The sequence below is a fragment of the Ammospiza nelsoni genome, chromosome 3, assembly GCF_027579445.1.
Source record: "Ammospiza nelsoni isolate bAmmNel1 chromosome 3, bAmmNel1.pri, whole genome shotgun sequence".
In the NCBI taxonomy this organism is placed as follows: domain Eukaryota; kingdom Metazoa; phylum Chordata; class Aves; order Passeriformes; family Passerellidae; genus Ammospiza; species Ammospiza nelsoni.
In genome coordinates, this window is record NC_080635.1 from 42,474,262 (window position 1) to 42,489,262 (window position 15,001).

At 42.7% G+C, this 15,001-nt stretch overlaps 1 protein-coding gene across 1 annotated transcript; it reads left to right on the forward strand.

The window, feature by feature from the left end:
* Nucleotides 1-1,677: 1,677 nt before the first annotated feature.
* FAM89A (family with sequence similarity 89 member A) lies at nucleotides 1,678-7,887 on the forward strand. The gene is made up of 2 exons (XM_059469627.1): nucleotides 1,678-1,932; nucleotides 5,893-7,887. Exons 1-2 carry the CDS (start codon nucleotides 1,678-1,680, stop codon nucleotides 6,049-6,051), a joined length of 414 nt encoding a protein of 137 aa, XP_059325610.1. The 3' UTR covers nucleotides 6,052-7,887.
* The last annotated feature ends 7,114 nt before the right edge of the window (nucleotides 7,888-15,001 follow it).

The following is a 15,001-nucleotide window of genomic DNA, read 5'->3' on the forward strand; positions in this document are numbered from 1 at the left end:
GGGGAAAAATCTTCATTCCAGGGCAAAAAGCATTAAAAAGCACATCAGGTTGTCTGAAAAATCAATCCCTAAAGTGTCATGAAGAACGATTGGCAAAAGCTTCCTCGACTTTAAGCAGTTTGAAAACAATTGTCACAGAGTCCAATGACATTTAAACCATGAAAAAACCATGCGAGTCTGGGAACAAAACTGAAAGTATGTAGAGGCTTAACTCAAAATCACCATATCTGGGTATTTCTTGAAGAGAAAACCCCACAAACAAAGCAGGGTCATGGGAATAGGAATGCACCTCTAAACAATCTGGCTTGGCAATGGCAGCATATTCCCAGAACTCCAATTTAATACCCTGCTTTGGTTTGGATTTTGAATAATCCAAAACTGCCCTATTTTATTTTTTTTTTTTTAAGAGACTCCGGAGATGCAAACATGTCAAGGAGAAAAGGAGGAAGCATAAAAGGCACAAAATCAGAGTTGGCACATGGAGGTTGTGTTGCTATGGCCACGTTGGCAGTTTTGGGGATTCCCGTGCCACATCCCCGGTCCTGGAGCATGGCTCCCTCTCCGCAGCCTTCTCAGGAAAGCACCTGGGTATTTCTGTAAAGCAGAGCAATAATCCTCTCTGTGAATAATGCTGGAAGACAGACAGCGAGCTAACTCTCAGGTTGAGAAGTTTGACTCACAAAGCAGACAGACCCAGGTTTGTGTAGTTGCAACGCTCAGAGATAAAACACTTTAAGTACAAAACTTGGCTGTGAACATGTGAAAGGGTGGTGGATTAAGCTCAGCTGGAAATAAAGCACCACAGCTGCTCGTTCAGCCACCCCACTCCCCCACACCCCCTCCCTCTCCCCCAGTGGAATGGGAAGAAGAATCAAAAGTAAAACACGTAGGCTGAGATAAGAACAGTTTAATAATTGAGAACAAAGTACAAATAAAAAAGGTGAATATCCCTTTGGCCAGTTTGGGTCACCGGTCACGGCTGTGCTCCCTCCCAGTTTCTTTTGTGTACCTTTTCCCCGGCAGAGCATGAGACAGGCACACAGAGACAAAAGACAGCCCTTAGGATAAACACGACTCAGCAAAAATCAAAGCATCAGTATATTATCAACATTATTCTCATTCTGAATCAAAAACACGGCACTGTACAGCTACTAAGAAGCCATTTATCCCAGCCCAAACGGGGGAAGAAAGAAACATCTTGATGGAAAGGGTGAGCAGCGTCGCGTTATCCAGGCGACTGATGCAACACCATCGCCACAGAAGAAGCGGTCACCTCCGCCTGCAGCAGTTAATCTGCTTTCATGCCTGCTTTCACTGCGCTTCATCCCTCCCCCAGCCCCGGGGCCGAGCCCGGAGGCTCAGCCCCGCTGCCGCAGGGCCCTTCTGCCGGCCGTGCCCGGGGACCGAGCGCTGCCGCGGGGCTGTTTCTGTGGGGCACGGGCTGAGGCCGCGCCCGCAGGGTCTCACCGCGCCTCACACAAGGCAGCCCCGGCGCAGAACCGGGGCACCTGCGGCGCGGCCCCTCCGCCACCCGACCACCTCCCCTGCCTCCCTTCCCTCGGCCGGCCCCGCACGGCTTCCCCACCCCCGCTCGGCCCGGAGGCGGGGCGGGCTCCGGGCGGCGCCTCCCGCGGCGGGGCCGAGGCGGCTCCTTCCGTCGGTGGCCGCGGCTGCAGCATGAGCGGGCCGGGGCTGCCGGGGCCCGGCGGCGGCGCGGGGCTGCCGCCGCTGCCCAAGAGCCTGAGCGGGCTGCTGAACTCCTCGTCCTCTGGCGGCGGCGGCGGCCAGGGCGGGCGCTGGCGGGACCTGGAGCGCCTCTACGCGCAGAAGTCCCGCATCCAGGACGAGCTGAGCGGCGGCGGCCGGGGCTCGCCGCGCCCGCCCAAGCCTCCCAACCTGGACGCGGCGCTGGCCCTGCTCCGCAAGGAGATGGTGAGCGGGGCGGGCCGGGGCTCGGCGGGGGCGGCGGACGTGGCGAGCGGCGGCGGGGGCGCCGCCACCTCCCGGGGGCCAGAACGGCGCCCCGGCTCCGGCCCCGGGTGGGCGCAGGCAGGCCGGTGCAGCCCCCGTAACCCGGCGCGGTGCCGGTGCCGGCGGCGGGGGAGGGCCGGGGCCGGTGGCGGCGGGGCTGCCGCGGATGTGGATGGGGAGCCGCTTACCGCGCCCTGCGGCACCCCCGGGACCCGGCAGCCACGCTGAAAGGCTGGCGGTCAAAAATCCCCCAGTGTCGGCGGCGATTCGTGCAGCCCAGGTGGCTATGGTTCGGCGTGGTTCTCTCCAGGACTCTGTTTTGATCCTGTAGCGCGGCGTTGTTATAGCGAAATTCTTCCGGGCGACCTGGCGCACCTTTTGATTAAACACTAATTGGGTGTTGGTGCTGTGCTGGTGCAAGCTGCAGCTGTAGTGACTAATAATAGCCTAAGCCTCGCCCGCTGAGGGTTCTGTAGAATCAGTGCAAGAAAGACAGGGAGATGCTGGAGAGGGTCCAGCGGAGGGCCACAAGGATAATTAGCGGTCTTGGAGCATCTTTCTTATGAAGAGGGACTGCAGGAGATGGACCTGTTTAGTCTAGAGAAAAGAGGACTGAAAGGGAATCTCATTAATATATATAAATATCTGAAAGGTGAGTCTCAAGAGGATGGTGCCAGACTCCTTCTGGTGGTGCCCAGCGACAGCATGAAGAGTAATGGCCATAAACTGAAACACAACGAGTTTCACCTCAGCATGAGGAAAACTTCTTTACATTGAGGGCAGCAGACCACTGGAACAGGCTGCCCAGGGAGCTTGTGGAGTCTGCCTGTCTAGAGACATTCAAAACCCACCAGGACACGTTTGTGTGTCACCAGCTTGAGGTGACCCTGCTTTGGCAGGAGCTTTGCGCTGTATGATCTCCAGAGGTGTCTTTCATCTCTAATAACACTGTGGAGCATATAAAATATGGTATTGCTGAAAATCTGCCAAGTTAAAGACTTTTTCTCAGGCTAAAAATGTGCTTGAGGACAAAAAGCTCTTTTGTAAGGTCTTTCTGTGGATTTAGAAGAACAGTCTAGAGTGCTGAAATCCTAGTCTGCCACCAGTGTTTCAACAGTTAGAGATAATTCTTAAAACTGTGTATTAGAATTGCCAGTTTGCATTAAGGCTCAGGAAGGATGGGTGTCTATGGACTGCCGGGGCTTTCTTCTGCAATGCTGTAAAAGGAAACAAGGACATATGGTCTTAGTCGTCTTAAGCCTTTCCAAAAAAGCAAAGAGAACTCATTAGGCAAGTCTAATCTATTTTTTTTCCTAATGGGAAATCAAATGAGATACTTCTCAAAGTCATTTGTTAACTAGACTTCCCCTTTAAACTTTCCTTTAATACTCTGTTAGCCTTGATGATAATTTGATAAAATACTTCTGAAGAAAAAGATACTTCTAAACACATCAAAGACTTTCAAGCAACAGGGTCCTTGGTTGCAGATGTACTTTTTTGTGGCCTGTACAAATTAGAGAGACTCTTGTGTACCAATAGGGTGTCTTTCATCAAGAAGATTAAAGGGCTTTATTACTGATATTGAACACTCTTTCTTGCAGCAATCAAAGATATTTTTATTGAGTAATAGGCTTGATTTAAATTTTCCATAGTGAATGAGGAAGAAATGCACAGAGCATCTTTTCCTGCATGATCAGGCAAGCTACTCTGTGTATGTATGTAAGTTTCTAAAGCTGAGAAAGTGATGAACTTGGATGCTTTGGAGAGAGAGAGGGAGGAAAGGAGAGGTCATTTCAGAACTGTGATTGTGAGGAACAGAATTATCACATGGAATTGTGCACTATAGGTTGTCTTATCAAGAGTCAAACACAGCTTGGCTGGCATTAAAAACTGTGCTAATGCTATCAATGTTGGACATTTCTTCAGGCTTTTCTTACCTCAGGGATCATGCTTGAAAGTTTTAAAGAGGCTGCATTTTTCTCAGTAGACTTCCTGTTTGATTGTTTGATATTAATGACAACAACAGAAAAATAAGATATTAAACATAACCATTTGGTTTAAAGACCTATTATGTTAATTCTGCTGGGCAAATCTTGAAGTTTGTGCTTGGCAGTCAGTAGGATTGAACTTCACAGAAAGTGCTCAAGTCTTTTATGGAGCTGAAACAGGAGAGCTGCTGGTGAAAATGCTCCCACTTTCCTTGGGAGACAAAGGTTGCTGGTCTCTCTGTTGACTTTTTTGCCTCGACTCACTCCTGATTGCTTTTTGAACAGCTCTGGACTGCAGTCTTGTCCCTCAAACATTTAGCTCTCATGCAGGTCTGCCAGGTGGATCTCATGTTTGTATGTCAGAGCATTAAGTCCAACTTCACAGCATTCTTTCTTACCTGAGGTGAGCAGTTTAAGTTATAAAGGAAAATGGATGAGAAAAGTAGCATAGATCTGAGGTGTGGAAAGACTTACCTGTAATATCCTGGCAGCTAGCACAGTGCTCCATGTCTTGTCCTAAAGTCTTCACATTTAGCCTGTGCAAGACTTCATCTTTTGGCTTCATGATGTCACCAGGTAATTTGTGTTGTTCTTGAAAGATGCTGTATCCTGTTTTTCTCAGTGGCATTGTGGTGTATGATTTTTTTTTTCTCCCCACTTTCAGAAAGAGCTGCTGGTAGAATAGCTCAGCAATGTCAAAGTAAGATCTTCATGCTAGCTTGTTGTGGTTTTCTTGTGTGCTGAGTGTTTTGTCCTGAGAATTTAGAGGCATAAGGAGAGGTTAGAGTTCTCATTATGAATAAAATACAGCCTGGTGTTCAGGTTGCAGTAAAGGCTGCTAACATTATTTATTTATTTATTTATTTCCTCTTGACATGAGTTGTGGCAAAAACTTTTTATTTGATGAAACTGAGGCTCACTAGGAGCAGTCTGTTGGCTTAACACTTTGTTGAAAAATAAGGCTGAAATGGCTGTTTCTCTAGAATCACTAATTGAGTGGTGGTTTAAATTGGCTGCAAGGCAAAACCTAGTTTTAATTTGATCTGACTTGGATAGGTGACAATGTCAAGTAAACTCTCCATTTTGTTGCCAGAGAGAGAGACTGAATTGAGTTAAATGAGTAGCATGATTTCATTTTGCAGTGCAACATACGGGTTTTGTACCTGACATAAAGATGCAGCCTTTTTTTTAAATGTTTTTAAATCTTTAATTTGCTCTGGAATATTTGAGAATCTTAAGGACCAAAATATTAGGTGCTTAATTATAATCAAGCCTGTGCTTGAGTGGCACATGAAAGTACTCTGAAGATTTGTAAGAGATGAAGTTTGTCCTTGTGTCACTTCTGCTTTAGTTTTGCTGCCTGGAAGTAGTGTGCTGTATTGTGCTGGACATACCTGGCTTTGCCAGATGCCTATGTACATCAACATTGAAAAGAAAATTAGAGTAGAAATACTTAGCTGGGAAATGGGAAAACCAGTCAGAGTCCCATTTAAAACTTTTACTCCAGGCTGTTTCAGACAAAAGCAGAGCACCTTGTGATGGTGTCAGAGAAAGATGTGTGAAAGACACACGGTGTTTCTGGAAAAATATCTCCCTTGCATAATGAGGAATATAGACTTCATGAATTTATCTGCCATGGCTCCGACAGCAGTGAACTGCTTATTGGAAGTTAGGCCCATCATTGTAATACAGCATTTGGAAGAACACTTTGCATTTGTTCTGTACTATTGCATCACATCATTCCTTGTTCTTTTGTTCAGTTTATCCCATGGGGCATCTGCCACCTTAGAAAATGAATTTTACTTTCACTTTTCGTAAATATTCAAGGTGGAAGGAAGCTTGAACCTCCTGTTTAGCAACAAAAGATATATAGCACTATACTGCCATAGAAAGACACTTGCAGTAATGATGGTTTGAATTGTTGCCCCTCCAGGTTGGCCTTCGGCAGCTGGATATGTCATTGCTGTGTCAGCTTTACTCCCTGTACGAGTCCATTCAAGAGTACAAAGGTGCCTGCCAAGCTGACTCTAACGCAGACTGCTCATACGCCATGGAAAACGGATTTTTTGATGAAGAGGAGGAATACTTCTAGAAGCAGGAAGATTCCCCTCAAGGCTGACTGGACTGAGGTTCTTTGGTCCTTCTCTCCCTCTAACACACCTCAACAAGAACGACTGGGATTTGTATGGATCCCTCTTCCTGAGGAGGAACACCCAGCTACCCCGAGTTGTGTTAAATTCTCTTATTTTAACAGGCTGTCAGTACAAGTTACTCATGCAAATACCACTTGAGCAAAGTGCTGTACTTTAACTTTTGAAGAGTCTTCAGACATGCTTGACAAGAGTTTTCAATTTAATTTGGAAGGTGGGTGTTTTCATCTTACAAACATCGGTAGCTTATAACTGGAATTCTAATCGTAGTAGACAGCAGCGACTTCCTGAGTTGTAATAACTTCATAAGGGGGGAGGGAAGCCTCTGCTGTGGTGTAAATAGCTCTAGGTGATTTTTGGGGGGTCAGTGGCATTGATAAATGCATTTTGAACAGGCATCTGGATGCACGCACATCCTCAGCACTACTAAGCTAGTTCTGCTCTTACCGCCTGCATCCAGTTTTGTACTGGGTGAATTGTTTACACAGTGAATTTTTTTTTCTCCTTAAGCTAATTTATTCCTAGCTTACAAGCTGTACATGTGATAGTGAATGTTATCAGCAGGGTTTTTTTTTCTGTTGATCTAATTCACTTTCTTGGTACTGCCACTTGGCATTAACTTTTATACTCTTCTCTGGATTTCTTGCATCAACATAGCTCTTCGACCTGCTAAACGCTGCTCTGAAATGGTTTGCTCAGCTTTTACTGCACTGCATAGTAAAAGCACGTTTTCAAACATAGTCTGTCTGCCACTATGTGGCTTGGAATAACATGAACTCTTGTGCAAGTGTTCTTGATCATATGAAGAATAAGGAAACCTCTCATATGACACAATGGGACAAATTGCAATATTTTATACTGGGTGAACTTTGTTGCTGTAAGGTAGATGACAGCTCTTTTTAAAAATGCGAAACAAGTATTTTGAGCACATACTTTGCATATGTTAAAACTTTTTATACTAACTTGTTCTTTGAAATATAACTTATTTTTGTTTTCAGAACTTACTAAAGCACTTGGTTAAGTTTTTATTAATTCATTGTGTGAAATGCTTAATCAGCTGAGAGTTGCCAACTATCTGAGTTTTCACCCTTCTCTATTTTAAGTAAAATCAATTCCCAATGCGATTTTAGTTTCTTAAATTTAATTCTGAAGATTGCTGTAAAGCACAGTGCCTGAATCTTGACACAAGGTAATAATTAAGGGCTTAAACCTCAAAGAGTTTTTGCATGGTTCATGTCTGGCATGCATGCAGTTTGCAGGAAGAATTGGAGATCACATTCTGGGGTAGCCCCTCTGTTAGTTTTTAACAAAGGCTAGGATGTTTCAGTGATAAAAGCCAAGAGACTTCCAGGGTGCATTCCCTCTAAAACTGGCTTATTTTAGTGGAATTCAAAGGCCACGAGAGTAAAGACTGTGCTGTGATTGTGTATGTGTGTAAGTTCTTAATCTAGTTCTGTGGCAGTGGTTGGATAATTTTTTTAATGTTAATTCTGGTCTAATTGCTTCACTCACCCCAAACTACACTGAATGATAAGGAAAACAGATAATTCAGATAGTTATATCTGTACTTAAAAGTTGTGTGCCTATGTGTGTATACATGTATAAGTATATATACACACACATTTTACATGCAACTTTCTGCTTTGACTTAAGAATGTATAAGCTTTTAGTATAATTTGCTGTGCTTTTAGTATTTACATGAGGCTTTTTCTAGTCTGTTGAAGTACTGCTATTTTCTTGCTCTTTCCCCAAAAATAAAAAGCATGATGTTTAGCATACCTTTCTAATGTTGTGTGTATTTTAATTTACCTTTTCAGTGAATACAATCCCTACCCCCCTTCCCAACCCTCCCATAAGAAAACTAGGACTAGTCATCACCCTGGACTGAAGAAAGCAATTTTTGAATTAAATTGGAAAAAGTTCCACCTACCTCTATTTGGAATGGAATTTCCTGCTTCTCTGTCTTAATTGGATTTTATTTGGTTTTGAATTTTGGAGAAAATCCTGTTTCTACTGCTAAAACTAATAATTCTGTTTTACAGATCTTTAGACAGCCATTCCTTAATAGTCTTGGTGATGAGAATGGACTTGAGCAAAATTCACAGTACTTTCCCTTACATAAATTAAAAAGCAAAGTGATTTATATTTCTAATCCTGCTCATGATTTAGGCAACCTGGAACATTTGGCTGGTATTCCCTCTACCAAGGGAAGAACAAATGTCCTAAAGCACTACTCCACAAAATTTGGACTAAAAAACAGGATGGATTATAAGAACTTGCTAAATTTTCAGCACCCTGCCCCTTTTAATAACACCATCTTGCATGGGAGAGAAGTTATAGTCTGTGTTCCTAAGGAAAACCCAAATGCCACAAGGGCAGAAAGAAAAAGGTTTTAAAACTAAGCAATAAGCCGTTGTTTCAGAGGCTGATTTCTATGCCTGGTGTTGCAGTTTTGAGCTGTATCTCTTTACCACATTATTACAGCATGAAATTGCTCTGAAAGAGGTGCTTGGTATGAAAGTGTAGCTTTAAATACTGAGTAGTTGCTGCAGGCAGCTTCAGTCTGAGTTTGGTGTGCACACAACAGAACGGAGTCATGTTACTACAGAAGCTTCCTACCCATGGTCCGAACCTCATCCCAACACAGCTTTCCCATTTTGACTCCATAACCCCGGGTCAACTCCTAAGTTTTTAAGGATAACATTGTATATTTTGAGGATACAATGAAAGAAATCCTTGGAATCTTCTCTACCCAGCGAACACTGCGGAACTTTTCCAGTCCCAGGTAGCACGGGCAATAATGAGCAGGCCCAGGAAAAGCCAGGTTTACAAGGAAGCAAGAACAGTCAGGCTCCTGCTGCCCAGAGGTGGAAAACTCTTGAGTACAGCAGTTCAGAAGGCAGTCTATGCTGTGTGACTTCAATGGCCTTTCTCCAAAGGGCCTGTAAATGTGGTAAAGCAGTTAGAAATAATTGTTAGTTCTCCACTAGCTGTACTTGAAGTTTTATTTTTACTTCACAGCATATCACCCTCATTCCATTGCTATGACAACTGCAGAGTCATACTGTCATAATTACATTACAGTTTAGTTCCCTGGAAATTTCCTTAGTCTACAAAAAGAGAAGAGTCTGGAAGGAGTGCTCTGCTTTGGAGAAAGTGGGTGCCAAAAAGTAATGGGTGACTGATACTAAGGCTAATATAACAGATGAGCATTTAGGTTCAGCTTCAGCTCCTGGTGAAGTCACTGTCAGTGCTATTGACTTTAGTGTAGATTGACTTCAAAGCAGGGATCTTCTCCTAAAATCAGAATTGCTGTTTGTTATTTCCAAGACTGTGGAACAGCTGCATACTTAGATAAAGGAGATATTCAAATACACAGGACAAATGTATTACTAAAAGGTACTGCATTAATGCACTGAAATGCAGTAGGCAATCATTAGAATAATTTGTAAAAAGCATGAAAGTTGCTTCAAAGAAGGAGTTTTCCAATAAAGATGGGGCAAATCTGCACTCAGTTTATGCATAGTTTAGATGCTTGTTAAAGTTGAGGCTTTAGTACAGTATTTGGTGTAGTCATGAGATTGGAAGACTAGGAGAATTAGGCAGAAATTACTATAGTATTTGTAATTAATTTAGTTCCTAATCATAGGTAACCAGTCATTTTATGTGGCTTCTAAAATAAGTTGATTTTTTTAAAGTTATGTTTACAATTTCTTGTAAATAAGACTGTTTGCAAATTTTAAATGCAATGAAGAGAGTAGCAAAGCCCCCACAGTGCTTTATAATTGATCCACTTAGTACTTATTTACAAGCCTAAGGTTTTGTGTCACCTTCATCCTAAGGAAACAAAACATATGCAGTAAATTTGTCCAGGCATTTTCCATCAGCCAGCTTGCTATGAACTAGAGCTGATAGGACAGAAGTTGGTCTGTTCTTAGAAAGCTTGTAAGAATTTGGAGTTGGAGGAGCAGAGAGAGGTTTGACTGCTTCTTCCTTGGACAGGATCACAGTTATAATTCCCCTTTTGGCTTCTGTTAGGCCACCCTGCTGCCAGAAGGCAAAAGCTGTGTGGTCACACAGCTGCTGGCAGCTCTGCAGTGCTGGGTGCCCGGGGGGCAGTGGGAAGGAGGTGAGTCTCAGCACATCTTTTAGGGAGTGAGGATGAAAACTGCATACACATCGAGGGGCTGCCTTCAGTGGGATGCTAGAAGGGAAGAGCAGTGGGGAGGAATGTTAAGAGTTTCTGGAGGTGAGAGCTTGGCACAGTTTGGAAGAGATGCTGAGGTCCTGGGACACGAGTTCTTTAAAGTTACGTGTTTGATTAGTTCTGCTGACACCTTGGGGGATTTTTCATGTTCTTTTTTGACCTGTTTAGAGGCTGGGGTTCCACTACTTGTGTATTTTTAATGAGGCAGTCATTTGTTGCAGGTATGCATTTTTGCTTAACTGAAAAGAACATGTTTTCTTTGACTTTATTTAGCTGCCTAGCTAAAGCCATCCATTTTCCTTGAGGAATTAGATTGCTCTGAAGGCAAAGGAAACTAATTCCCCCACTCTGCTGTTCAGCTGGCTGCTGGGGAGAAATGTGAAATGGATTAAGCAGGTATGTGCCAAAGGGAACCCTAACAACAGGTCTTTTCTCCAATGTACAGCTCTGTGACCTTCAGCCACTTTGAAAGAATTTACTCTGTTTTTGTGAAGCCTGCCTGTACAGGATACATTACCACAGCAGTTTGAGGTTCATATTCCTTTTCATATATGACATGCATTTTCTCAGAAAATAACTCCTCAGAAGTAGATTTTTCCATCTATTATCTTTGGCTTATTTGAAGTTACTACATTTAACTCTGGACAATGCTTCATGACCTAAGGAAATAACTTGTTTGTTTTCTTAGCAAAGTAGTTAAAAGATTTCTCCTATTTCCAAAGTCATCTTCTATTGATTTTAACATTTTCTGTGAGTTTCCAAGCTCCCTATGTGTAAAGCCTCTTAACTGCTTATTCTGTGAACCTGGGCTCTCCAGCTCTGCAGGCAGCTTTGCAAACACCCAGGGTCTGCTGTGAGGACTGGGTTCTGCCACGGCTGAAAGAGCCTGGGGGATCTGTGCACAGGGACACTCTCCTGAGCTGAGGTGGCTGCACAGACCCCAGATGTGCTCTAGGGATTAAAGCTGAGGTAGGGCTGGATGTGTGCTGGGCTGGCACCTGCAGCTTGTGGGGCAATTGCATCTTGTGAGGAATGAAGAGGATTAGCAGGGGGCTCTCACTGAGATGACTCACTCAGCAGCGAGTTTGGCTATTTGGTTTTAAATGACAGAGGAACTTTGGAGGGGATGAATACTCACTGCAAAAGTCTCTTTCCCTTAGGTTTTTGGCCCCTTCTCTTTCATCTGTTCTAGTCGCAAAACTTAATTAAATGATTGTGGAAACAACCAGCCCTAAGTAATGAAGCCAACATATGATTTCAGAGGAATGTGCTTTTAGCAGTAGAATTTACATTTTTCAGATAAGGTTGGTATGCAAGTTAAAAAGACAAAGCTATCTGCTACTGAAATACACAGACTTGTGACTATTTTGCCTCTTCTCTGAACTTTTGCCACAGATTATAAATGCACTTATGCTAAGACTTTATTAAGATAATGTCTTCAAGAGAATGTAATCTTTCACAATTCCTCAAGTTTAATATGTGAGGAGAAATCCCATGAAAATAATGGATTGTTAGAATTTAATGGCTGAAGCAGATTGTTTGGAATTGTTAGTGCATAGAGAGTTCAGTTCTATGTCAAACCGCGGCCTTAAATTCATGTTAGCAGTTCAATCCTCCTTGCAGTGCTAACTACTCACTTTCAGAAATCACAAGCATTTCTTCCACAGGTCAGAAATGTCCCTGTGATTATCTGGGTAGACACATGAGTAAGAGTTTGTGAGCTCTTTTTGGCTCAGGATACCAGCTGCTGTCACAAACAATAAAGTCACCTGTCTGAGCCCTACCAGCTCTTGCTTAAACTCTTCTGACTCGTCAAACAGCAAAACCTTTTAAATCATTTACAAGCAGGCAGTGTAATAAGGTCGTTTCTTCAGTTATGAAAGCACCTGCATGACAGGGACAGTACATTTTGTTGGGTTTTTTTCCTCTCTCAACTCTTTACAGTGTCTTTGGTTACCTGAATCTTAATTTTAACAAAGCACTAATTATTTGTACTGAAAGGCCTCATGGATGATGGAAAATTCTAACACTGCCTGCAGAGGTGACCTGACAAGTGAAGTTTTGAGAAGGTAAAATACAAGCTTAAACAGGACCACATATTACCTCTTCCATTACTCCTAAACAACATCAAAGGCTGTATTGTGGAATAAAATAACTTCTTATATGCTATGTTGCACTAAAGGTAAACAACTAAAATATTAAAACAGTTTGGTATAGGGGAAGGACATTTTATCAGAATCAGCTGAAAAAAATAGTACATAAAATCAGAGAGAAAATTAATTTCTCATAGTATTAGAATATCAAAGCTCTGTTACTATGTGAATTTTGTCCTGTATGAACAATCTTGTATCTTTAAAATAACCTTGCTCTTTCTGACTGATACTTAGTCATGATGCTCAAACTGGAGAAGCATTTCCTTAAATACCTTGTATCATTCATATGACCTGTAGAGAGCATGGAATATATAGCACCTATTCAATGTATAATTTGTGTGCATTTTTAGAAGAGGAAAGACATTTATGACCAGAGTTCTAGTATATTTTTGGAGAACATCATTGCACATGTTTGCATACAGTTGCTTGCATACAGGATTACGGATAAATGAGAGCAGTAGAAATTTGCAGTAATCTCTGTGGGGGAAAAGGAATTCTAGTTTTTGCATATATTTTATCCTGTCTCACGTCCTTTCTTATAGGGTTAGCTTGAGGTCTGTGTTCTCATATGTAAATAGGTTTGTCTTGTCTCCAGTGCTTTGTGTGGCTATACAATAGGACTTTTCACTTATCACTAGCCAGTCATTCAAAAAGTCCTTTCTGTTTCTGTTGCAAATGCCGGACTGTTTGAAGCTTTCAATGTTCCTTCTTCTCATAGAGAATAATACTCTTTTCTGTGCTTTTGAGTGCAGGTGTGTACAGGCAGAATGCATCAATCAGTGTTAGAGAAGCCAAGTATATCTGGCTTCTCTATATATATATAGAGAAGTATATATATATATCAATATATATATTACTGCAGGCATTCATTTGTATAAGCATCTGCTAAAATCTGTGCCCACTAATGAAAATTTACACTACAATTTCTTTTGCAAATCAGGAGAGAGTTTGCTGGGATGCATTTATTCTCCAGGAACAGAGATCTCAATGCCCCATGCCCATTCTCTCATTCTCTGAATTGCTTTCATTTGTAGGCACTGATTGTATTTTTGTTTCAGCTTAATGGTGTGTTATCCAGTGCCCGTGTCTTTACAAAAAGTCTGTAGTAGATCCGAAGAGGTGCAGGCTGCCTTGTTCATTTAAAATCAAATCTCCAATGCTTTGTGGTCCTGCAGCCAAGGAATTTGATGGATTTTCATGTCACTGGCTTAGCAAGGCTAAGCAGGGGGTAGGGGAATAGGAAGCAGGCAACCTGAAGAATAAAATTGAAGGACAGAAACTTTCTAAAAGACCTAGCCACCATCTTCACAATGGATTACTCAAGTAAAATCTTGTATTTTCACAAAATCATATTACTTGAATAAATGGTCATAGTTGAAAAACAGCTGGGCATCAGACTGCTGCTGCATGCAGTAGGAGCTGATAGGTCTCCTAATTTGGGAAAGGCAGCTCAGGTTTGGTCTCTGAGAGCAGAATCTCTGCCTGCCAGGGAGAACATCTGTCAGGAGTGCCTATCCATCCCAGCGGCTGGCGGAAGGACCAATGACCTCTGAGATCACTTCTAGCCCTGTCTGATTCTGTGAAAACAAAACTGTTCCCAAGGGGGTGGCAGAGGCAGCTGCCTGCTCAGGACAAAGAGCTGAGCCTTCAGGAGCAGCTGCTGCAAGGAGTTTAGAGGAGACAGCACTTTCCAATATAATGGCATGAAATGACAGATGGCACCTTCCACCCTGCCATTATGGGGAGGAAGGATCTGCACACGAGGGCTTCCTGTTTTGCCATCCTCTATTAGGTTGTGTTGGAGAGGATTAAAAACACCTCTCTGAACTTTCAATCAAAGTGCTTGTGCAGCTGAATTAGATTAGAATCACCATGCTGGCATTTTGTTACATAAAAGTGGCTGAGTAACAATGAGAGAAGGGAGACATAATCTCTGCATGCTTCTGATACTGTTTTGTCAGGGACATGACTTTTTTTAAAACTGATACAATCTGTTATGTTGCACAATACTCAAACTGTTGTGGGAGGAAGGTGCCTTTCTTGCTGTTGGCATTTTCTTTCAATGTAGGACCTTAAAAGGTGCACCATTTCATACATAGATAAGGCAGAAAATGCACAGGCTGTAGGAACTGGTTTGACCTTCCCTCTCCTTCCATCTACACGCACACACACATTGTTTACATAAATTGCATAATGCAGTTGAGCAGAAAAGTATTTTAGGGAAAAATCCACTTACAGAAGTGCAAAATCCATTTGAAAAGATGGCAGTTCTAGTACAAATTAAGTCTTGTCATGTGGTTGTGTAAAGAAATGAATACCTGCCATTGTGTTCGTCCACAGCAAAGTTAATTTGCTTCTCTAAAGAAAAGGGTTCAAATTATGTCCATCATTCCTGAAAAAGTTCTTCATGAGTCATCAGTGTTTATTTTCATTTTGCTCCCTCCCACGATAAAATGAGTAGGAGAATGGATTGTGCTTTCCTTGCCATGCAACCCATCTGCCATTTTCACACTACTACTACATTTTCACACT